Genomic DNA, 24,065 nt, shown 5'->3' with positions numbered 1-24,065 from the left:
TTCTTAAAATTATGAGGAATGTAAGACTTATGAAAAATGTTTAATTAGGAAATCGTTCATCTTATCTTATAGTTTTGTAACTAGAGCAACATGGTTTTGGAGCTTAATCTCTCTATTTTTCATCATCACAATGAGATCAAATACACATTATTTCACCATTAAAACAGTTGAAAGATTTAAATGATTGCTGTAAGGGTTATAATGTAAAGCAGATCTCTCACGTAGTGGATTTTTTATTTAATGACTTAGACGCAGCCATTTCAATCTTGATAAATGTTTTGCGTCAATTTCTTGACGTCTTAAATTGTGTACATTAAGAGCATTTAAAGTTTTTTTCCAATTCGTCATCTTGCAACTATAAGCATTGTTACAACTTTTGCGAGCCCTGACGGCTGCTTTTTTTTATCTAATTAAGTTGCAATATACTTGTTGGCAACGTAGTTCGACACTCCATGGCCCTAAAAATTACCAATGAACTACACTATTTCTTGACTGAAGTTTCCAGCAAACGTGACTGCCTGGATACCTTAAGGTTACGTTCCTTGGCTTACTGTTATAACACCAGACTGATCGGGAGGAAAACTACAACAACTGAAGCGTTAAAGCTAGTTGTACAGCTCTTCACTAACGTCTCTAGGGGTTATGCTGGAGACGTTGATATCTGAAGCATTTTTGTTGCAGAGCTCCATCGCTTTAGTCATCTACCATGGGGAGATTCGTTTATGATGCTTGCCTGTTGGAGACTAACCCATTGGCTCAAGTTTATTTTTCTTTTTTAGCTCCACTGTTAGGTTAACCCAGCGAAGATCGATGTAAAAATGTACTTGTTGGCAAGGTAGTTTAGTCTTAGATATTCCTAAAAAGAACCAATGCTATTAACGGTTAATTTGGAAACGTAAATACTTATGATGTCCTGAAGAGGGCCAGTGGTGATATTTTTAGCTATTTCTTACTATTTTTCTCGATAATAGAGAGACTGTTACCCCCAAAGTCTTTGCTTACAGAGAATATGCTGGAGAGAGGTATGCCAGTAGCCACTGGCCGAAAAATATCTCGTATTTAAGTCGCTCCCCAGATAACTAACTGTTCACCATTAGTCTGGTAAGTGGGCCTGGAGAATATCTTCTCTGTGGAAATGCCGTTGCAATAAGCCACTAAGGAAGAGGCTGATAAAATTTCCAGTTGATAAGGCTGCCTGATCTCCTCAAGATTGTTTTCCCTGGCTTGCTGTTGTAGCAAAATCTGCTGCGGTAGTATTCAGTAGGTCGTAAGAACAACCACTCAATCTATTATTATGAGAGCAGACTGTGCTTTGGCTGGACTACTCCTGGTATACCGCCAAAGATGTTGGTGTTCAGAATGCTTTTTATTTGTGGTACCTGTTAATATCGGTAGTTCGGGATAGAATTTGATGTAAGTCGCTTGTTAAAAGAAGAAGAGTGTTGTGGGTAGCCGCATACCCAGCTGCACTACTTACAACTCAATTCTTGATCCACTGCCATGAATGACTGTGGTATACAGATATTTACTCTTGGGCATGATAAATAATAAGATCCACTTACTTCCACTGCAGGTAGCATGGATTTTACTTTTTCACCACCTAACGGATCTGATTAAACTAAAGTGAAAAGCTAGCATATTTTTGCAAACTTTTGAGCTTATTTATTGCTTTTGTTATTTATTTTTTCAAGACTAAAACTATACTAAAACCATCAAGGAAGTGTCAAGAATCAGTATGCAACGTTTTAGCAAAATTGGTTGAGTAGTTTTCATAGTTAGTGATTACAACGGTTTTTGCAACTTTTCTTTATGTTTTAGCGAAATAAGTTGTTTTTCAGGCAAGCAGAAGCTGGTGATTGTCAGCCCTGATATGGAATTGCTTTTTATAAGAAATAAATCAGCTTTTGAACAAGCAAGTATCGAAAGAGGGTCGCTCAGCTATTTCAGGCTTTTTCATCATATATAAGGTATTTTTTCGGGTTTGCCAGAACTTATAATAAGTAGCTTTTAAGATGTTTTTAGTTTTCCATGATAAATTAATTTTATGTTGGTTGAGCAAGCAATGGTGAGGAGTTGCTTTTTGATTTTTCATAAGTTATTTATACTTAACAAATTAAATCATGGGTGAACTAGGATCAATAATAATTGCTTTGGTGTTTATTAATCTCGTTATAACAAGTAAACTGTTTTTGGCGTCAACAGCCAATGGCAACAAATAGCCTAGCTTTTTCATCAGTTTCTTACATCTATAAATTATTACATGGGTGAGCCAGTGACTTCGGTAAATAGCTGAGCTTCTTATCATTTTTTAAAATAAAAAAATCAGTTTTTGTTGAGCAAGCGCCAGCGATAAGTAGTCTAGAAATTACTTGTTTTCTACAATAAAAAATTTTTTTTTGGGTAAACACGAGATGGTAATGACAAGCCCAGCAATTTATAAGTTTCTTATTATAAATAAATTATTTATTAGGCAAGCAACTAATGGCAATAATGGGTTGCTCAGGTAGACACAAGTTTTTTATAAAAAAAAATTAGTTTCTGAGTAAGCAGGTGTTTGTGATGAGAAGCTTAGCTATTTAACTTTTTTTATGATAAGCAAATCTTTTTTTTTTGCAAGGAAGCGCTGGCGATAAGTATACAAGCTATTAATTAGCTTTTTAAAATTCTTGTTGCAATAATTTTTCTTGCAAGCAAGTATTAGCCATGCGTAGCACATCTTGTAATAAGTCTTATGAAACAAATATATTAATTTTTGGCTAAGTCATTACTAGCAATAATTTGCTTGATTATTAAGTATTTTTAAATATTAAAATTAACTCTTAGGCAAGCTATTGTCATGGATGCGAACCACAGCAGTTTATTAGGTTCTTATAGCAAATAAATCAGTTTTTGGGCAAGCAATCACTGGCAATAAGAAGCCGAGATGTTTAGTATTCTGTCATGATGAAAAAATTATTTTTCAGGTGAGTACATAATGATAATAAAAAGCCCATAAGCTATTTATAGGTTCTACGCAATAAGTAAAATAGTGGTGATGGTAATAAGTGGCTCAGCGATTTATTAGTTTATTATACTTAATAAGTAAGTTCTTGGGCAAGCAAGCGCTAGCAATAACTAGCCCAAAAATTAATAAGTTTTTTTACCATTAATAGTTTAGTTTTAGATGAGTAAGCGATGTCAATAAGTTTCCCATTAGCCGATTATTAGTCCTTTCTAATAAACAAATAAATAACCAAGCAAATAAACGACAGTCATGAGTTGCCTAGTGATTTATTATAATTTTATAAGAAATAAATTATTTTATCAATGAGCAAGAACAAGAGTTGGGACTGTTATACGATACTAGTGAGCTATTGATTAGTTCTTCCTAATAAACAAATGAATTTGAGGTAAGCAACCGCCAGTGATAAGTGAAAAAGCTCTTTATTATATTTTATTAGTAATCAAATTATTTTATGAACGAGCAAGCACCAGTGACGAGTACTTTAGCCATGTATTAGTTTTATAATAAAAAAGTTGTTTTTGGCGATCAAGCATTAGTAATGGGTATCTCTGCTATTAATGATTTTTTAAGTTATAAATAAAGTATTTTCTTGGAAAAATAAGTGTTATTAATGAGTTGCTCTGCCATTTGTTATTTTTTATATTAATACTAATTTTTATGCTAGCAAGCCTTGGTGATGGAAAGTCTAGCAAGTCGTTTGTTTTTATAATAAATATATTAGTCCTTAGGCAAGCAAGTGCTGGCGATTAAAAGCCTGGCAGTCAATCAGTTTTTCACAATAAGTAAGTTGTTTTCGTGGCAAGCAACAGCCAGCAATACGTAAATGAGATATTTACTAGCTGTTTAAAATAAAAAATAGGTTCTCACGTAAGCAAACGTCAGTAACAAGTTACTCATCTATTGAAAGTTTCTTAAAGATAATAAATTATTTTTTGGCAAGCAACCACAAGCAATAAGTAGCTCAAGTATATATGAGTTTTCAATTATAGATACACTAGTCCTTGGGCAAGTAAGCACAAGATATTAGCAGCCTAGCAGCTATTTATTAGTTCTTTGTGATAAACAAATTAGTTTCTAAGTGAGATAGCATCAAACAGTTGTAGCCCAGGTTATGATTTGTTTTCTATAGTAAAGTATTAATAACTTAAGCAAGCAGGTGCTGGTCATAAGTTACGTCGATATTGATAAATTTTTTATAATAAAATTATAAATTAAGCAAGCAAGCACAGGCACTCAGATGACTTGCTATTCATTAGCTTCTTAACTAAACCTATTATTATTTTTGTAAGCAAGCATAGGTAATGAGTTTCTTAGCTATACATTATTTTTCTTATAATGAATGAATTATTTTTTCAATGAGTTAGCCTCAGCGAGAAGAAGTACAGTTATTTATTAGTTTTTCATAATTTATAAGGTTGTTTTCGAAAAATTTGATTATAGTGATTAGTTTCTTAACTATAAATTCTTCTTCGTGATGAATGAGTCATATTTAAGGTGAACAACTACCGGTTATAAGAAATACAATTTTAAGGCGATTAGTATTAAAGCTCTTAATTGGGTTTTTTAGATAAATGTATAAGTTCTTGGACAATCAAATCTTGTAATAGATTGCACGGCTGTACATAACTTTTTTATAAGAAATACTTTATTTTTTAGGTGAGCAAGTAAAAGTGACAAGTTTTACTAGTAAGTATTTATTTTTTGTAATAAATAAATTAGTTTTGAGGCAAGTGGCCACCAGCAATTATTTGCCCAGCTGTTTCTTATTTTTTTATAAAAAATTTATTTTTAAGGCAAGTAAGTGCTGGTAATAAGTTTGACAATAAGTAAATAAATAATTTTTATAGCAAGTAAGTGTGAGTACGAGTATCCAAGCTATTTATGAGTTTTGAAAAAAAAGTCAGGTGTTGGTCTCGGCACCCCTGGCCGAAATAAAACTTCCAACTTAAATGTTAATAAACTTGAGATAACAGAAACTGAAAAAATTAGATTACATCTAATTTTAAGAGGTCTTCAAGAATCTGATATTAAAATAGTGAAAATTTGTATTATTATAACTTATTCGAGCATGTGCGGGCATAAAATACATATACTTATGTTACATATGATTTGCGAATTCTAAGTACTTCCATATTTGCTATGATATATGTATTAATATATGTACGAATATTGGTCATGTGATTCAGAACGAAACAAAAAATGTTCACCATAGTTCCCCGAAAAAAAGTACTTTTATCTAGGTACGTGGGACAAAATTTGCTTTCATTTAAAATTTTTTTTCGTTCATTTAATATTATATCATATGGATAGTACAATTAATTCTGGTTGAAATCATTGTATCCGAAAAATTTTTTAAAATTCTTATAAAAGTTAAATAATCCACTCTATCTGATTAAAATTAAAAAAAAACAATATACATATAGCTATTTTCTCGTTTTCAAATGTAAAACTGTCGTATTATATATATTTATTACATTTTTCATGTTTTTTACAAACATGTAAACGTATTCACATGTAGGTAATGACTGGGACTTGCATCACTTGTATATTTCTACAAAATACATACGTATACTTTACCTCTAGTATGAAGTATAAGTACAGCTGTTGTTCTTCTTTTCTTTTTTCTCCATATTTATACCTCAGCTTGAGCAAGCACATCGGTTTAGTATAGGTATACTACTAGCGTGAGACGAAGGGAGCAAGCAGCGTACATGCAAGAGAAAGTGATACGGAGCAGTAGACAGGATAGTGGCGCGGTCTGCGAAAGAGAGAAATGGAGCGAGAGGAAGTATATAAGAGATGATATTGAAGAGACGGCTTAGGCCGCAGGATGGGTGGCTACGTTTTTCCGTTACGCATTTCCCCTGACATGGCTGTTTACGGCCCAACATTATAAGTTTTACTTCAAAAATCAGAAGTTTTTGGTCAAGCAAGCGTCAGTGGTGTCTTTCTGTGCTATTTATTACTTTTCTCAGAGCTTGCGAGTAACTGTGTCATAAAGCAGAGCTATTCATAAGTTTTTCTTAGTAAATTTGATAGTTTTTTGGCAAGAAAGGACTAGTAAATAATTGCTTAGCCATATGATATTTTCTAACAATAAGTATGTCATTTTTAAGATAAGTAATTGCTAGCTGCAAGTAGCTTATCTGAATTCATTACTTTCTTATAATAAATACATAAGTTTACATAAGGCAAGCCAGTGCCAGTGACAAGTTGATCAGGTATTTAATATCTTTCTATATTAGACAAACAATTTATAGGAAAGCCAGCGCTGGCAGCTAGTATTCAAGCTGTTTATTAGTTTTGATAACAAATAAACTAGTTCCTAGAAAAGTAAGGGCAAGCCATACGTAGCCTATCAGCTTTTTATTCGTTCTATATGGTATAAAAAATAGTTTTTGAGTGAACAAGTGCCAGTGATAGCTATTCAGGATATTTAACCGTTTTTTATAATAAATAAGAAGTTACCATGCAAGCTAGCACCAGTGAAAGGTGTTTTACTATTATAATGTATTTTCTAATAAAAACATGATTTCTTACGTCAGGAAGTTAATGCAGTAGGTTGCATACCTGTTTATAAGTTTCTTGTAATTGATAACTGAGTTATTGGGCTATCAGGTGTTGGTGATGATTGTTTATGAAATCAGTAATTTCCGCATAGTAAAATTATTGCATTCTGTTTGACCAAGTGCCAGAAATAAGTAACTTAGCTATTTATACGTTTACCGTAATATATAAATTATTCCATAGGCAAGCAAACGTCCGTCATTAGTTGCTTGGCTACATACCTAATTTTTTTTTAATGAAATTAGTTTTAATGGAATCAAGTACTAGTGATAAGTAGCTTAGTAATCTATTTATTTTTCATACTAATGTTACGTCTAAACTTTAAAACAAAAAGTAGGACTCGTAAATTTGTTCTACGAACAAATAAATTTAGTTTTTGTTCGCAAGGAACCATCTGTCGGCCCAAAGGCCTCATTTGCTCTTGCTAACAGTATACTTTACTTTTAAATCATTGATGAGGTGTTGTGGTGTTATGTCCAACCCAATGGTATGTATAAAGTGGTGTGAGCGTGCCGTACGCTAAGCTGACATTAACCTTCTGTTTACATGTATATCGTATGCAATGAAATAGTAGAGTATGTTATTCGTCTCCTTATCTCACATCCATGTCAAAGTGATTGTCATACGTCATCTATTTGATTTGTCCTTGGTATTTAATTTATTTATTAAAGTAAAAACTTCGGTACCATCAATTAGAATTTTGGATCTAAAAATATTGGAACTAAGAGAATAAATTTAATTAAAAAATAAGTTATGTCTTACGTAATGTTTTAATAAATTTGGTGAAGCTGAAAATAATCAACTTTTAATGTCAATACGAATTAGAAAGGCTTAGAGTGGCATTTACAATGTTTCAACAATTGATACATTTCTCAACTTAACGTCCTTCTGTGACTGTTGATTAGCAGCTGCTTGCTTGCACTCAGTCACAAGTTCTAACGAGGTTGACCACAATGATGATTCTAATCCTACACGAAAATACTGATGGCGATGGCAATAATTAGGCTGCTGCTTTTAACGTCTGAACCCAAGTTGACGATCCCTTTTTTCTTGTTCCTATTTAATTTTCTTTTTAGGGAAGTCTACAGTGGCTTACTTCGCTTGAGCTTTCCTTACACAGCTTAATCACCGAATCAAGTCTAACATTCGCTTAAAAGACGCAACGGAACTCACATTCAAACCCTTATAGTTACTTTAGAGTACTTGATAAAAGAGAAAAGGCGATTATTGGTATCTGCTATGAGTTTTGCAGTCTTATTTTTAAGGAGGACACGTCAGGTTCGGGGTTTGAATAACCAAACATATCTAAACCCAGCGCTTCTGTTGAAATTGTGTATTATATTTTTCGTGGATACACGCATTAAGGATAGTTCAAATTATTTATTGTTTTTATTCTTGGGTGTGGTAGTGCGAACTGATGTACGATAAGCGCTTTATGAGATTGTTTGGATGTTGCACGCGTAGTTCAAGTTTTGTGGCGTTAGCTTATTTCAAAAGAAGTAAATTTAACGTTACGCAATTGCAGAATCAAGTATATATTCCGATGTTTGCAGATCACTGAGCATTCGGTTTTTATAATTTTAGGACTGAACTCTGCGTTTAGAAGTGATAAATATTAGGTATATGACATGGGATGTTACTCTTAATTAATCAGTTCTTGGGCAATTAAATGCTGGTTATGAGATTCTCTGCTATTTATCATTTTTTTATCATGAAATTACTTTTATGTCAGCAATCGTTAGGAACTAGTAGCCTAGCAGGTTATTACCATTAAATCAGAGATACAATAGTTTCTAGGCAATCAAGTGCCAGAGATCAGAAAAACTATAGTTTGTTAGTTTTCCATGATAAATTCGTAAGTTTTTTGGCAAACAAGCGCTAGTAGTACGTTACTTAACTAAACATTTTTCTATAATAAATAAGTCATTTTTTACAAGCAATCGCTAGTAACACATTGCTTATTTTTTAGTATCAGTTGCTTATGATTAATTAATCAGTTTTTTGGCAAGCCAGTATCAGCGTCAAGTTGCTCAGGTATTTATTACATTTTTATAATAGATAAGCAATTTTATAGAATAGTAAACACTGGTAATGATTATCCAAGCTATTTATTGGTTTTTCCAATAATAAAATTAGTTCATAGGCAAGAAATTGTCGGGGATAAGCTGTCCATTAGCTATTTATCAGTTATGTATCATTAGCAAATAAATTTTAGGGCAAGCAAGATCCAGGGATCATCAAACCTGTCAGTAATGAGTTTTTTATAATAAAAAAATGAGTTTCTGGCCAAGAAAGTACAAGTGATAAGTAATTCAGCAATTTATTAGTTTTTCGTAATAAACACATTAGCTTGTAGGCAAGAACTGCCTCGGATCAGAAGGTCTGCTATTTATAAGTTTTGCTTAATAAATTAACTAGTTCTTTGGTAAGCATGTGCTGTCAATGAGAAACTAAGCAATTTTTTAGTTATTTTTTGTAAATAAATTAGTTTTCATGGAAGTAAGCATCAGTAATGAGTTGTTGAGCTATCATATTTGTCTTACAATAAGAAAATGATTTTTTCAATAAGCAAATAGGGACTATAAATATTACAGCTGTTCATAAGTTTTTTATGATATGTAAGTTAGTTTTTGGGCAGGCTAGCTTTAAAAATAAGTAGCCTACTAAATGTTTGTTAGTTTTTTATAAGAAACAAGTAAGATTGTGCGTTATCTTGCACAAGCCATTAGGGGCCTAGCTGATTATTTGTTTCTTATAATGAAAAAAAAAGTACTTAGGCAAGCAAGTGCTGGCAATAAGTTTTTCAGCTAGTCATAATTTTTTTTTTTTACACAATAATATTTGGGACAAGCAACCACCGTTGTTGTGTAGCCCAGATATTTGTTTATTTTTTAATATAATAAATTAGTACATTGCAAGCAAAAGCCAATGATGCGCAGCTCTAGATTATGTTTCACTAATAAATAAATTATTCTTTCGTGAAAAAGTGCTAGCAATAAGTAGCACAGCTATTAATCAGTTCTTTAGATTAAATAAAATAGATCGTGGGCAAACAAGTGCCAGTAATTAGTTGCTTAGCTATTTATTATTATACATGTTGAATAAGTTATTTCTCAGGCAAGCAAGCGTTGATGGTAAAGGGCAGCTAAGATGGATGTCCCAGTACTCGCTCACTTAAGCAGACGAAATGCCCCAATAGTCAGTCACTTTTTTTCTTTCATGGGCCTTCGTTATATTTTCAATTGGGTTCATACATTAACTTGTATTAAAAGAGTAATTGCTTAGTGTCTGAATAGCTACCCGATTTATACATGTTTTGAAAATTTATAGTGAAAAAATCAGCCAGATGACCGAGTACTGGGACATCGACCTTATTCGTTCGTTTTATATCATCAATGAAGAGTTTATAGTTAGCTAGTGCTGGTAATCACTAGCCCAGCAGTTTCGTATTTTTCTCAGAAAGTAAATTATAACTGATAAGTAGCTTATCAGCTATTTTTAAGATCTATATAGTAAATAAGTTAATTCTTGGTCTGGTAAATGCTGGTAATGAGTGTACAAGCCATTTATTAGATTCTTAAAATAAGTGAACAAGTTTTTAAGCAATTAAGTGCAGTAAAGAGTTGCGAAGTTATACATTATTTTTCTTTGAGAAATACAATATTTCTTGCTTTTATATGAAATAACATATTACACATAAATAATTTGCCCTAACAACATTTTACTTTGTATTATCAGTACTTTGTACTAGAAGGAGAAAGTATAATAGGAGCTGGAAACGAAAAGGGCGCATAAGTTGAGAAACACGTAAAAGTATTGTCCAACGAGTAAATTTTTCAAACTCACCATATCGATTTTTAAAAAATACTAGCTTGTATAGAATGAAAATCCACACCTTTTTTACTTTCACAACTTTTTGAATCAAGTCGTTTTTTTTGAGATAAGAAATAAAAACCGCGTTTCTTGAAAACTCAAATTCAATCACTTTTAAAAACATAAATTGCTGTTTCTCAGTCAATTATGTTTGAAATCGTTTGAAATTTAGTACGGGTACGTGGAATGCCTCAGCGCTGCCAATGAATTAATCAGATTTAGTTGAATTTTTTATAATTAATTAATATTTAATTAGAAGTAGGTAGTGCACTGATTACGAAGGTTGTCAACTTCAATGAAATAAATTGTGCGGGAAAGTTTCAGCTTGACAAAACTTTCAGCGACAAAGTTGTTCCTCAATATTCGAAGAAGTTTTCCTAAAAGTTTCAAATCGATTTATCAAAAAACAGCCGAGATAGAGAACTTTTTGTAACAACGTGCACGGATGGTAGGCAATAAGCTGTCACCGGCATGCAGCAGACGGCCTAACCTGATGGTGTTGTTGAGCTGGGCGACCACCGTGGCTCAGTTATTGTTAGCTTTGCACGTTCTATTTATGCAAAGTTCTATATTTCGGCTGTTCTTCAAGAATACCTACGCTCCTGAAATGAATAATATAAATGATGAAATCTTGTAAAGAATTGAAGACAATACTATAGTAAGCAACTTTTCTGAATAATTTTATTTAGTTTAATCGTTAAAATTTCATTTAACTATTTTATTAAAATTTGACTGTATTCTGTCTAAGTAATTTTAATTAATAATTCTCTGTTGATTTTTTCATCTGTTTTAATCTGTTTTTTGTCTTGAGTTACTGCTCATCACTTTTTAATTCCTGCTCTTATGCTTTTTTTATGTTTTTATGATCACGCTTAATTTGTACTTTGCTTTTGCCAGCTGCTTTTAAGCTTTTTTTCCGTTCAACAATTTTTTTTAAATTTAATTTCTTTTTTCTGGCTAATAGAATCTTCATTTTTTTTTCTTTTTGGCTCTGTTTTCAGTTTGTTTTTATTTTCTTGATCAATGTCTTTTTTAACAATCTTTCTTCCTACTTTATCAAAATGTTCTATAAAATATGTTCTACTTTGTGAACTAATATACTTGAGTAAACTTTTAACATCTTTTATTTTTTCACTTGCTAAACCAACTATAGGCGGTGATCCGCAGCTGATACTATCATATTTAATAATTGGCTTTATTGTAAATGATTGTGAATAATTGTCATAGTTTTCATAGATATCAACCTTTCCTTGTACATAAAATTTAATATAAAAAGCTTTGCTGATGTACAAATTTTTTATGACACCTTTGAATATTTTTTCATAATCTATTAGTTGATATTCTTTTTCTTGCACGATAATAAACGGCGGCTCTCGAGCACTTTCGATGATTTTGACATATTCTTGTTGAGTTTCAATTCGTTCAAAATGTTTCTTTTTCTGTGAATATAGACCGAAATTACGATCACACTGGTTAAATAAATGTCCTCGAACAGGGTATAAATATTCAATTTCAATATTTAACTCTGATGCTAAGCTAGAAAAAAACCTTAAAATCATATAGTTACGATTTTGACCGCCACAAGCGTCAGAAAAAAGAATAATTTTTTTATGAATCATGGGCTTAAATTCTTTGTTGATAACGAATGAAACAAAATTGCAAACCGTGTTAGCACCTTTCTTAGCAATACCTTCTGGTAGAATAAACATGTAACTGACGTCAGTTTTATGCACATGAACATTAAACACGTATACCCACATTAATCGACGAAAAAATTGATCACAAACAGGTAGTTTGGGTAAAGGAAGATTTTGTGCAAAATCAAACTCAAGAATCAAAGCATTTTTTTCTGAAATCAACTGCTTTTTCATTTTAAAATAAGCTGCTGCCTTATTTTTATGAACTTGAACTTCTTGGCTGATTGCACCAGCAGTTTCACTTTCAAAACAAGTGTTGCATACATCTGACCTTGGTAAGTTAAAAGAGAAGCCCGAATGATGATCGAAAAATTTTGCAAAAGATGATTCTCCTATTGGAGGATCTTCTTTGCCAGTTATAGCTGTATAATAAGTCAAAAACGATTCATATAAATTTTTGAAATTAACGGTAGGGTTTTCAAAATACTTTAATGAAGACTTTTCGTATGAATAATGGGGCTGACGATGTGGAATCGATTCACAATGCAATAAAATTAACTGCTTTACTTCTTCCGTCAATTTTGAATTATGAAGATTTTTTTGCCCTCTTTGGTCGTTAAAACTATCTTGATTTAATATTTTTCTCTGGACTGTTCTTAATCTTTTTTCTCCAATTTGAAATAAACTAAGAATAAATTTTTGGCAAACTTGATAAATATCTTCTGACGTGTGAAATAAATAAGTCCATATGACTAATCTTTGGGATTTATTACTCGGATTTATTGTACAAGGATCGCGTAATTTCAAGCAATTCGATGAATAAACATTCTGCATATTGTAATTGCCCAGTGACCAAAAATCAAAATGTTTATCAATCTGTAATTGTACGGCAATTTTTTTAAAACATTTATGTTTACAACAGCTAGCGATAGGTTTAAATGATTTCTCGAGAACTTCTTTACCCGAAAGAGTCTCATACGTTTTACCCTGCAAAGTAAGCAACATAAATAACATCAGGTAATCAATGATAAAATATCAAACGGTATTAACTTCTATATGAACACAAATTTCCATAGCATTTCGTGAATGCTCAACAAAAATATGAGTAAAAAAACAATACGTATGAACAGACACGTATACTTAAATATATACCTAATTTTTAGCTCTTTTTTTCAGGTTTGATTGCCAGTTTTTCTCTTTTCTTATCCTTTTGCGTCTACGGTGCTCATCATTCACATTATTCATTTCAGGAGCGTATAGTAGGTATTCTTGAAGAACAGCCGAAATATAGAACTTTGCATAAATAGAACGTGCAAAGCTAACAATAACTGAGCCACGGTGGTCGCCCAGCTCAACAACACCATCAGGTTAGGCCGTCTGCTGCATGCCGGTGACAGCTTATTGCCTACCATCCGTGCACGTTGTTACAAAAAGTTCTCTATCTCGGCTGTTTTTTGATAAATCGATTTGAAACTTTTAGGAAAACTTCTTCGAATATTGAGGAACAACTTTGTCGCTGAAAGTTTTGTCAAGCTGAAACTTTCCCGCACAATTTATTTCATTGAAGTTGACAACCTTCGTAATCAGTGCACTACCTACTTCTAATTAAATATTAATTAATTATAAAAAATTCAACTAAATCTGATTAATTCATCGGCAGCGCTGAGGCATTCCACGTACCCGTACTAAACTTCAAACGATTTCGATCATAATTGACTGAGAAACAGCAATTTATGTTTTTAAAAGTGATTGAATTTGAGTTTTCAAGAAACGCGGTTTTTATTTCTTATCTCAAAAAGTACGACTTGATTCAAAAAGTTGTGAATGTAAAAAAGGTGTGGATTTTACACAAGCTAGTATTTTTTAAAAATCGATATGGTGAGTTTGAAAAATTTACTCCTTGAACAATACTTTTACGTGTTTCTCAACTTATGCGCCCTTTTCGTTTCCAGCTCCTCAATTAATTCATCTGATTTCATTACATAAATGATAAGAATACTTAAAAAAATAGTCCTCACATTTTATTCTAAAATCAGAAGCTTTACTTTCAGGTCTCGGCAATCTTACAAAATAGACGTACATGCACTTATCCCCAACTACCGCAATCAACCAGACCTCGAAGCTTCAGATATTAAATGTAAGCATTAAAATCAGCCGTAGCAAATCCTTATGATGTCTCAGAAGCCAAACAAAGTATTTTTCAATCGAGTAGCAAAGGACAGGAAAATTATGGGATTATTGTAAGAGTAAAATGTGAAAATTTATTAGTACTTATACGACAGTGCTAAGCAGTTGCTATGTATCAGTATTTGTTATGCTGTATGTAAAGATTAGCAAGGTTTGTGGTCACTTATGTAACTTAAAAATTTTTTTGATTCTTTCGTTTAACCTTAACTATAACATGTAAGTGTAACAATATTACAAGTAAGGCCAAAGGAATTCCTATAAAATATTTTACAAAAAAATTTTAAAAATTCTAAAATTCTATTAAAGGAGTTATTTTGGTTATTTTGTGGTTGTAAAAAAAAAACTGTAAAAGGCAAGTTAATCTGCGAAGAGACATTTAGTATGCATAAAATATATTAAGTTGGACAAACATGTTTTAAATAGTTAAGAAAAATAAAAACTTACAAGTAACGATGTATTTAAAAGAGCTGTTATTTTTTGAGATTTAAATGTTAGTCAAATTTTAACATTTGAAGATACTAAAGATGATTCTTTCAAGAAAGAAAGTAAATTTTATTAATCCTACATCTATATTTACTCCTTTATCTTTCATTGTCCTTTTTTTGTAAGATAATCTTTTGAATTCGTTTTTTCTTTGAACTCATAAAGCTGTTAATCTTTTTCTTATTTATTGAAAGATTTTATTTCATAAGGAATCAGTTTTTCCTACCATTTTTAATAAGATCTTTTTTCTGTTGACAATTGTACCAGATTATAAAAACAATAATTTGCATGTGATGGAGTAAAGAATAGCTTGGAAAAAAGATATGGAAAAGTCAATAAATCCCTATTAGAATTTAGCTAATTTATTCTGATTCAACATGACTCTCACTGTGTTTCTCAGCAAATCATGACTTAATATACTATGAAGGATAATGAGTTGATTCTTGGATGAAAATCAGGTGATTATAGGATAATTATCATGCAATCATTATGTACCATGTACTAAAGGTTTACTTAACATAATTTATCTGAAATTGGGATGAGATTCTTATGATTTTTATCTGAAAATTAGTTTAAATTCAGCTATGACGTATAACTATTTTTGATGCTTTGAAGCTTATAAGCAGTGCCTTTTCCCCAACATGTACAACAAACTGGATTAAGGTACAAATCTACTTGTAAAGTAGTTGGCCTCCAGTTAACTTTTATTTTTATCACTCCATAAACTTCAATAGTCTACTGACTATAATTGTTGGCTAACTTTTCATACCTTACACATAACCGTAAAGTGCAATAGTTCAGAAACCAATAAATCGGCATCTATTGTTTAATTGCTTATTGTTTGTTGTTATAGTGAATAATCGTTTTTTGGGCAAGCAAGTGAAAGCAATACGAATCTAAGCTATTTATTAGTTTTTAGTAATAAATTGGTCAGTTTCTAGGCAAGCAAGTGGCAATGTTGATTTGTTCTGATATCTATAATTTTTACAAACTTTAAAGAATACACTTTATTTTTTGGGCTAACAAGTGGCAGCAATTCGTAACCTAATTTTTTACAAGTTTTACATATTAAAATCATTTTTTTTTGTGAGTTAGCGCTGGTGAAGAGTTACCAACAATTAATTATTTTTTTTAAGGTAATTAAATAATTTTTTAGGCAAGCCAGCGCTGCTAATGGGTAACTCAGCAATTCGTTACTTTTTTAATATAAATAGACTTGGTCCTTGGTAAGCAAGTCCTAGCAATACGTTTCTTAGCTATTGATTATTTCTTCATGATAAAAGAATAATTTTTTGGCCAAGTTTGCCGTAGCAATAGGTAGTCTATCAGAAATTTATCAGTTTCTCATGATTAATAAATTAGTTCTTAAGCAAGTATGTACTGCCAAGGAGTTGCATACCTATTAGTCATGATTTTATGATAAATTAATTATTTTTTAGGCAAACGAGTGCCAGCAACAAAAAGTTCATCAGCTATTTACAATTTCTTTATAATAAACAAATTACTTCTATAATAAGTGTGCACTGGCAATGAATAGCCCAGTTTTATTAGTTTTTTGTTTTTATTAATGAATGTGTTACAACCAGTCTTGTCTAGAGTATGGTGTTAACCAATCAATTTCAGTATGGTTCGTGGGTCTTTTAGAATTTACTTTTTAAGCTATATTCGTTTTATTCAGTTTAATAAAAATCTGTATTCAAATGATTAAGATGATTATTTATCGGATGTAATTTTTTATTAAAACCATTAAAAGTAATTTATTTTTTAAAATACAATTTGTTTGGGTCACTCTAACAAGGTTTTGTATTAATTATATTACTGATGAATAACTTAGATCTATCACTAATTCTTGTTACTGCTTATTCAAAATTCGCTAATGCTATGTAAAATCTTTTTCAGTAGTCCCTTAAACTACACGAACGAGTTCGGCCCTATTTACTTTCATTTACAGAATGATTTCTTTTAAATCGTTAACTTGGCGTTTTAGTATTAGGTTTTATTGAGTAAGAGGTTTTATTGAATACATGTACAGAGTGATGTTAGTGTTTTGCACACCAAGCTGACGTTGACCTACTGTTTAAATTCATAACTCGTGTGACGCAGTAGTAGCGTATTTAATTTATCTTTTTATCTCACGTTATTGTAAAGATCTTTGTCATACGTTATCGGCTTAATTTTTGCTTGATACTGAATTTATTTGTCCAAGCTAAAATTATGTTTCCATAAGTTAGAACTTTTAATCTTAAAATATTTGAATTAAAAAAATAAATTATATCAACCACTTACTTATGTCTTATTTAATGATTTAACAAATTAAGTAAAGCTGAAAATTATTTTTCAAATGATATAAATTCTAAAGTTTCAGGTTTACATTAACAATGTTAAACAATTTGGAGTTAGAACTTTTAATCTTAAAATATTTGAATTAAAAAAATAAATTATATCAACCACTTACTTATGTCTTATTTAATGATTTAACAAATTAAGTAAAGCTGAAAATTATTTTTCAAATGATATAAATTCTAAAGTTTCAGGTTTACATTAACAATGTTAAACAATTTGGAGTTTTTCCCAACTCAACTTACTTTTATGACCGTTGGTTAGCTACTACTGATTGGTTGACCGCAATGTTAATTATAATCCTATACGGTAGTACTCATAGTGATGACAATAATTAAGCTGCTAATTTGAATGTTAGAACCCAAGTCAACGGTCCTTTTTTCTTGTTCCTCTTTGAATTACTTTTTAGGTAAGTCTACATAGGCCTGGTTTGCTCGAGCTTTTTTCACACATCTAAGTCACCAAACTTAGTCTTCAATTCGCTGAAAAGACGCAGCAGAACTAAGTCTTTACCTTTTATAGTAACTTAAGAGTACCTAATGAAAGAGAAAAGGCGAAAATTGGTATATGTAAGAAGTTTTTATACTTTTAAATTTAAGAAGGACACGTCAGGTTAAGGATCCAAACGACGAATCAGAGCTTAACCTAATTACTATCGTATGTCACAAGCACAGTCGTGGTGCAACAATTGCACAGTAATTGATAGTTACAACTGATGATCTCTTAGATTGTTTATTAAATAAAAGGTGCTGTAGAAGTTTTAAATCATATTTCTTCTAGATATACACAGTAAAGAATGTTGAAATTGTTAATTAATAATATTCTCAGATGTACTAGTGCGAATTAATGTAAGATAAGTTTTTTATAAGATTGTTTGGAGGTAGCACCTGTAGTTTGAGTTTTGTAATGGTGGTTTGATTAAAAAAAAGTAAGTTATACTTTAAGCGATCGCAAAAGCAAGTATACAGCTTGATATTTAATGTTCGCGGAACATTTGCATTTATAGTTTTAAAACAGAACTATGTAATTCAGAGGAATGAATATTAAGTATATGACGTAGGATGCCACACGCCCCTCCTCCCTAACCGGTTACCGTTCTTTACAATCTTGTGAGTGAAAACACCACGTTAAGTACTCAAAATATATATGTTCGTACATTTATTAAAGTATTCTGACTAATGCTAACAATCTCCAGACAAAAAAGTTATTTATGAAGCCTTTAACTAAATTATAATGACTATTTGCACAAGTTGTAAAAGTAATATGCATGTACCTTAAAAGCTTCTAGAGTCTGCAAACGTCAGTTTTTGCATATATATTTTTTTGTATATACATACATAATTATGAAATATAGTTGTATATTATATCATATGGTGTGGCATTTCACACTCATACTCCTACAGCTCGCCACATTCCTAATAGAGCCTGTTTATCCCTCCATCGACCCCCACGTAAAATGATGAATTCCGTTTCTATCTTTCTTATATTAAGTTAGCTTACTTTTTGTTCAGACCTTCTATAGTCTCTACATCCCCCCTATAGCCTTGACTGCTCGCAGTGCCACCCACACATACTTCCATAGCCTCCGAACATAGACGTATTTTGTATTCCCTGAGAAAGGATTCAATTAAAAATGTTATTATGGGTTAGCATGCCCAGCTCACAAGGAGGTGGAGTTCTATACATACATAAAACAAAGTCACAAAAACCGTGGTAATCGTTAACCATGGTTTAACTATTCAAACAATTTTGCTAAAATTTTGCGCACTGATTTTTGTCACCTTCTAAATGGTTTTCGTCTTGTTTATATTTTAGAAAAATTAAAAATAATAGTTATAAAGAAGCTGAGAAATCCGAAAATAAATACAAGCTTTTCAGTTAGTGGGACTGGCCATTATATTTCAGAGTCAATTATCACTGCTCAACATGATTACATAAATAAAACAGTAGTTAGCCATGCTACCTTATAATTTAGCTACTGACGACACTCTCCTCCAGTAGACAATATTTCTAGCGTAATACTAAGAGACATCGCTCCTTAAAAAAATTTGCTCTATTATTTTAGGATTCTGAGGCCGTTCTTCTCACCGAATTGGTGCTATCAGAGAAATGTTTGCTACAGCAGCAAGCCAGAGACAGAAACTCCTCGAAGTTTGAACATCCACATTGGTAGGCAATTTCATCAGTCTCCTTAATGATTCGTCCCAGCTGGATTCCGATGAAGGAGGTATTCTTCAGGACCACTTTCCTGACTAACAGTGAATGGTTGGTTATCTGGAAATGGATCAAAGATGACACATTATTTGGCCAGTGGTGTACCTCTCTCCAGCACGATCTTTGTATAAAAGGACTTCAAGGGCAAGAGTCAAGCGACCCACAGCTTGCTCTACATGCTTGAGAATCACAATAAGGAATGACAGAAAGTATTACCACTGGTTTTTTTAGAGCCATCATAAGTTTTTACGTCCACTGAATCATCATAAATCCCATCGATTAGATGTAGAGACACTTAACGTTAGACTACGTTACTAACTAATAGATTCTTACAACTATTTCTAAAACGCTTTCTCCACTAAAAGACTGTATAAAGCCATCCACTACTAAACCAAGTCAGTTATTCACTGGCAGATGCTATGAGTGGAATTTTTCTCGACTAGGCTGGATATCCTGACTACCGACAGCCCTGCATTACGCTCTTGAATCTAAGCATTTAACTAGTAGTCACCAATATATAAACAAATCTCGTTATGTTAGATCTCCGAAGCAACGGAGCTCTGCAAAAGAAAGAAGGTGCTTCAGAGATCACCGTCTCCAGCATTACACATGGGGACGTTGGGGAAGAGCTCTACAACTAGCTCTAACGCTTCAGACGTAGTTTTCCTTCCTATCAGTCTGGTGCTACAACAGCAAGCCGAAGAAAATTTTCTGAGGTATCCAGTCAGTCGCGTTTTCTGGAAACTTCAGTCAAAAATAGTTTAGCTCATTGGTCATTCAAGGGCCATCGAACGTCAAACTACCTTACCATCAAATAGATTTCAACTTAACAAAGTTGACAAAAAATAGCCCTGTGGGCTCACAAGAGTTTTAACCATGTCTATAGTCCCAAGAAGGTGAGTAGGAAGAAAAAATTTAAAAGCTCCAAGTGTACACAATATGAGGCGTCGAAAAACTGATGCAGAACATTTATGGGAATTGAAACAGCAGCGTCAAAATTGACAAATAAAGAATCCATTACGCAAGAAATCTGCTGTTTATTAAAACCCTGACAGTCATTATTTCGATCTTCCACATTTCTTACGAAGTAGAATAATATGTATATGTATTTATTGTGGCTATTAAAAAAAGAAAGGTTAAGCTTCAGGACTTCATTGCACTGGTAATAAAATTTTGGGATTAAAAAAAAAATTTTTAGTTACACATTTTTAGTAAATTCTACATCGAAATAATTTGAACAAATAGCTTTTTTTTTGTCATAACGTAAAAAAATGTAAATCAACAAGGGCCAACAACTATTTCATAAAGTAAGAAACGCACAGTATTTTGAGTATCATTTTTTTAGAACTATTCTACAGCTTATAATTCGACCAAAAGTTTGTGAATCCTGAACAAAATTTCTTTTTATTACAATTAAGGTCCATCCTTTGTATATCGATAGACATTACTACAACAATTTGGTTAAGTGAATAAAACTTGAATATTTTCATTGTGGTTTGTACCTGACTGTATACTTGGTGGCTTTTAGAAGTGTCAAGTAATAACCGAAGCGAGCCACGAAACCTAAACACATAAAGTCAGCAAGTACCGACCCCATAGTCAGTAAGACAAAGAAGTTTAACTAAAACTTCGTGCAAGGTGCATTTCTTTGAGCATCGTTTTAATTAGTAGCTCAGTGCCACTCATCAAGTGCAGTACTTCATGAAACAGGTAGCTTGCTAAAAATTTTTGCTAAAAAGTGACTGACTGTTTTTTTTTCTTCATCACTTTGTATGCTTCATTCGTATCTTAATTAAATAGAAATAAATCAATTAACAACAAATCGAATTAAGTAAAAGTGATATAAATTATTAAACTGATCTATCTAAAGTGGCTATAAATAAATAGAGAAAAGAACCACTGGACGACGGATCGACAGCAAATAAGTATGATACAACCAAAGAAAATGAAACTAGGTATTTGATCTTTTATCATTCTAATACACCCACATATGTATATAAATAAATAAAAATCACATTACACTAAGCAAACAAAATAACCGAATAGGTGGACATACTGCTATTTCTGTGGCCCGTAAGGAAGCGTGAGACTTAAGTCCACAAACATCTAGCTTTCACTGGATAATAAAATTAAATAATTACGATCCATCATTTAACGAAAATTGGTAGCAGAGCGTAGTTAATGGTCTCTAGCTATTTGTTATTTCACTACAAGTTATTTTAGTGTTATTTTTAAAGAAACAATAAGCACCATTTAAAGAAGCATGTTCATGAATGATGCGCAACACCCCATATAGTACAGTGTGCGCGGACGCGTATATGCTGTGCCTGTGTGGAGAGCTTGATACATGTAATACTTGGTTATAATTAAAAAAACAGTAAATAAGAAAAAAGTAAATAACAAAAAATATAAATAATAATACATTTATATATAAATAGTTAAATAAACAAAAAAAGGTAACTGTTATAAAATAAAATTAAAAAAACTAGAGTGAAAAATCAAAAATATTATGTTTTTAATAACAGAAGAAAAATAAAAGAAAAAAAAGGTGATTTCTTATACAACACATTTATGAGACAAAACAAATACACTATCCCTATCCTAAACCTGCTAACCAGAGCAGTTCATACCTTTAGTTCTGCTTGAAATAGCGGACATTCTTTACCTAATGTCTACTAACCAGAACGATCTTTCTATTCTTATCCTGAATCTGCTAACCAGCGCAGTTTATCCTCAATAGTCCTGCTAAAATAGTGGACACTCTTTACCATAGATGTACTACTTAAAGCGATCTATAAAATTAACAAATACATATATACAAACATATTCGCACTTAATATTGTTCGTTGTAGAAGAAAAACTCTAAAAAATGGAGTAAGAATTTAACATAAGCTCTAATAATTTCTCGTATATACACATAATTGTTCGTAAAATAATATTTAATGAAACCCCTATCACATAATTTTGCGAGTAATAAGAAAACTAAAAGAAGTGGTAAGAAATTGTTTGTGAAGGAGCTTATGAAAGATGAATAGGTTTTAGAAAAAAGATTGGAATTAATTGATTGGAATTCATAATCAAATACAAAATTACTGTACTTTACACGAATTGAATACGAATTGAATGATCGGAAAGTAAAGTTAATAATTTTGAAGAATAAATTAACAAACAACTTGACAATTTTATTATCTTCATGGATAGAAAACTCTCAAAATTAAAAGAAGGAAAATAATAAAAAGTCTGAAGATTTACTAATAATTTAAAAAAAATAAAATAACACGAATAACATATGAATTGAATGATCGGAAAATCAAGTTATTAATTTTAAAGAATAAATCAACAAACAACTTGACAATTTTATTATCTTCATGGATAGAAAACTCTCAAAATTAAAAGAAGGAAAATAATAAGAAATCTGGAGATTTACTAATAATTTAAAACGAATAAAATAACACGAATAACATATCAATTGAATGATCGGAAAGTCAAGTTAATAATTTTAAAGAAAAAATCAACAAACAACTCGAAAATTTTATCATCTTCGTGGATAGGGAACTCTTAAAATTAAAAGAAGGAAAATAATAAAAAGTCTAGAAATTTAGTAATAATTAACTAACTATCCGAGATTTCTTGTAATTTCCCCTTGCCTTATTCATGATTCGTAGGCACATAAATTGCGAGTTGCACATACAGAATACTTATGTAAGTGTATCAATTTTATCCTATATTAGGTCGCAGTGAATATAATTTAGTAATGTAAAACCATAGTAAATAAAAAAAAAGGACCAGACACCTTATATAAGCAAGCATAACAGTGCTGTATTAATACATGCAACATGATTAGCATTAAGGCATCAGCGTCTGCATTGTCACATACTCGCATTAATTCGTAGAAATACAAACATAGATCTATACACTGTAAACAATCCGTATGCTAGTCAGTGGCCGAGAATGGATACAGCGATAGCGTATTTGAGCGTGCTAGAAGGTGAATACTTTCATTCAACTCAGAGTGAGAAATTTTAATTATGCCCTACTTTACGGTGGCGTAGCAATTAGGATATATAGCTGCACAAGTCATGTAAGGAATCCCTGCGCCGTAAATTTCCTTGCTTGAATCAGATAATATCATACAAGCACACTTGATGACACTCTCTCACTTTAGTTTCCGGGCATACACATAGAACACTTATCGTTTTGTCATCAGGCGTATACCTATAAAAATGAAAGCAAACTTATTGCACAGGCGTACGTCAAACAAACCCTCATATTAGATACATATACACACGTATATATTTGTTTATTCCTTTATAACTTATGACTTCTGCCATAAATGTCAAGGATATAATAGAATATTTTTGGGAAACAAATAAACAAACAAAAATAGTATAATTTTTTTTTATCATACATATTTGTAGAATATAGGGTAAAGATAAATAGAAAAAAACGCACGTAAAGCCAATGAAACAACGAAGAAAATGGTCAATGAAAACGATGACGCTGATATGACAGTAGCTGAAGCGCTAATGGAGCCTCTCAATGCCAACGTCTCATTTCAGCATGCAATCAAATCCATCCCTGTACTCGATGAAAAAATATTCTGCTAAAGGATTGTATCCAAGATGTTAGAAACGGAGAAAGCAAGGTCAGAGATGATCAAAAAGATTTATATAAAAGAGAACCATAGCAAAATCTACGAGGTGCCACACGCATAAGCGTAAGTAGCCAAAATTTCGAAAACTTCAAAGAATTTATAAACT

General features: G+C 31.7%; 1 protein-coding gene across 3 annotated transcripts in view; it reads right to left on the bottom strand.

Annotated features, from left to right (window-relative positions):
* PCB (Pyruvate carboxylase) overlaps window positions 1-24,065 on the bottom strand; it is a 953,241-nt gene that overhangs the window by 341,584 nt on the left and 587,592 nt on the right. The window contains exon 9 of one of the 3 annotated variants that reach the window (XM_089592494.1): window positions 7,454-7,492. The exons of the other annotated variants lie outside the window; for them this stretch is intronic. Within the exon in view, the coding sequence (XP_089448620.1) occupies window positions 7,454-7,492 (39 nt within the window). The remainder of the gene's footprint in view (window positions 1-7,453; window positions 7,493-24,065) is intronic. 3 annotated transcript variants of the gene reach the window in all.

This window comes from Copidosoma floridanum, unplaced genomic scaffold (genome assembly GCF_036245765.1).
Source record: "Copidosoma floridanum isolate Cflo_tuat_1 unplaced genomic scaffold, Cflo_Japanese_pri ptg000018l, whole genome shotgun sequence".
NCBI classification, from domain to species: Eukaryota; Metazoa; Arthropoda; class Insecta; order Hymenoptera; family Encyrtidae; genus Copidosoma; species Copidosoma floridanum.
The sequence above is the reverse complement of the archived record's forward strand: the minus strand, read 5'-3'. Positions and strand labels throughout refer to the sequence as shown.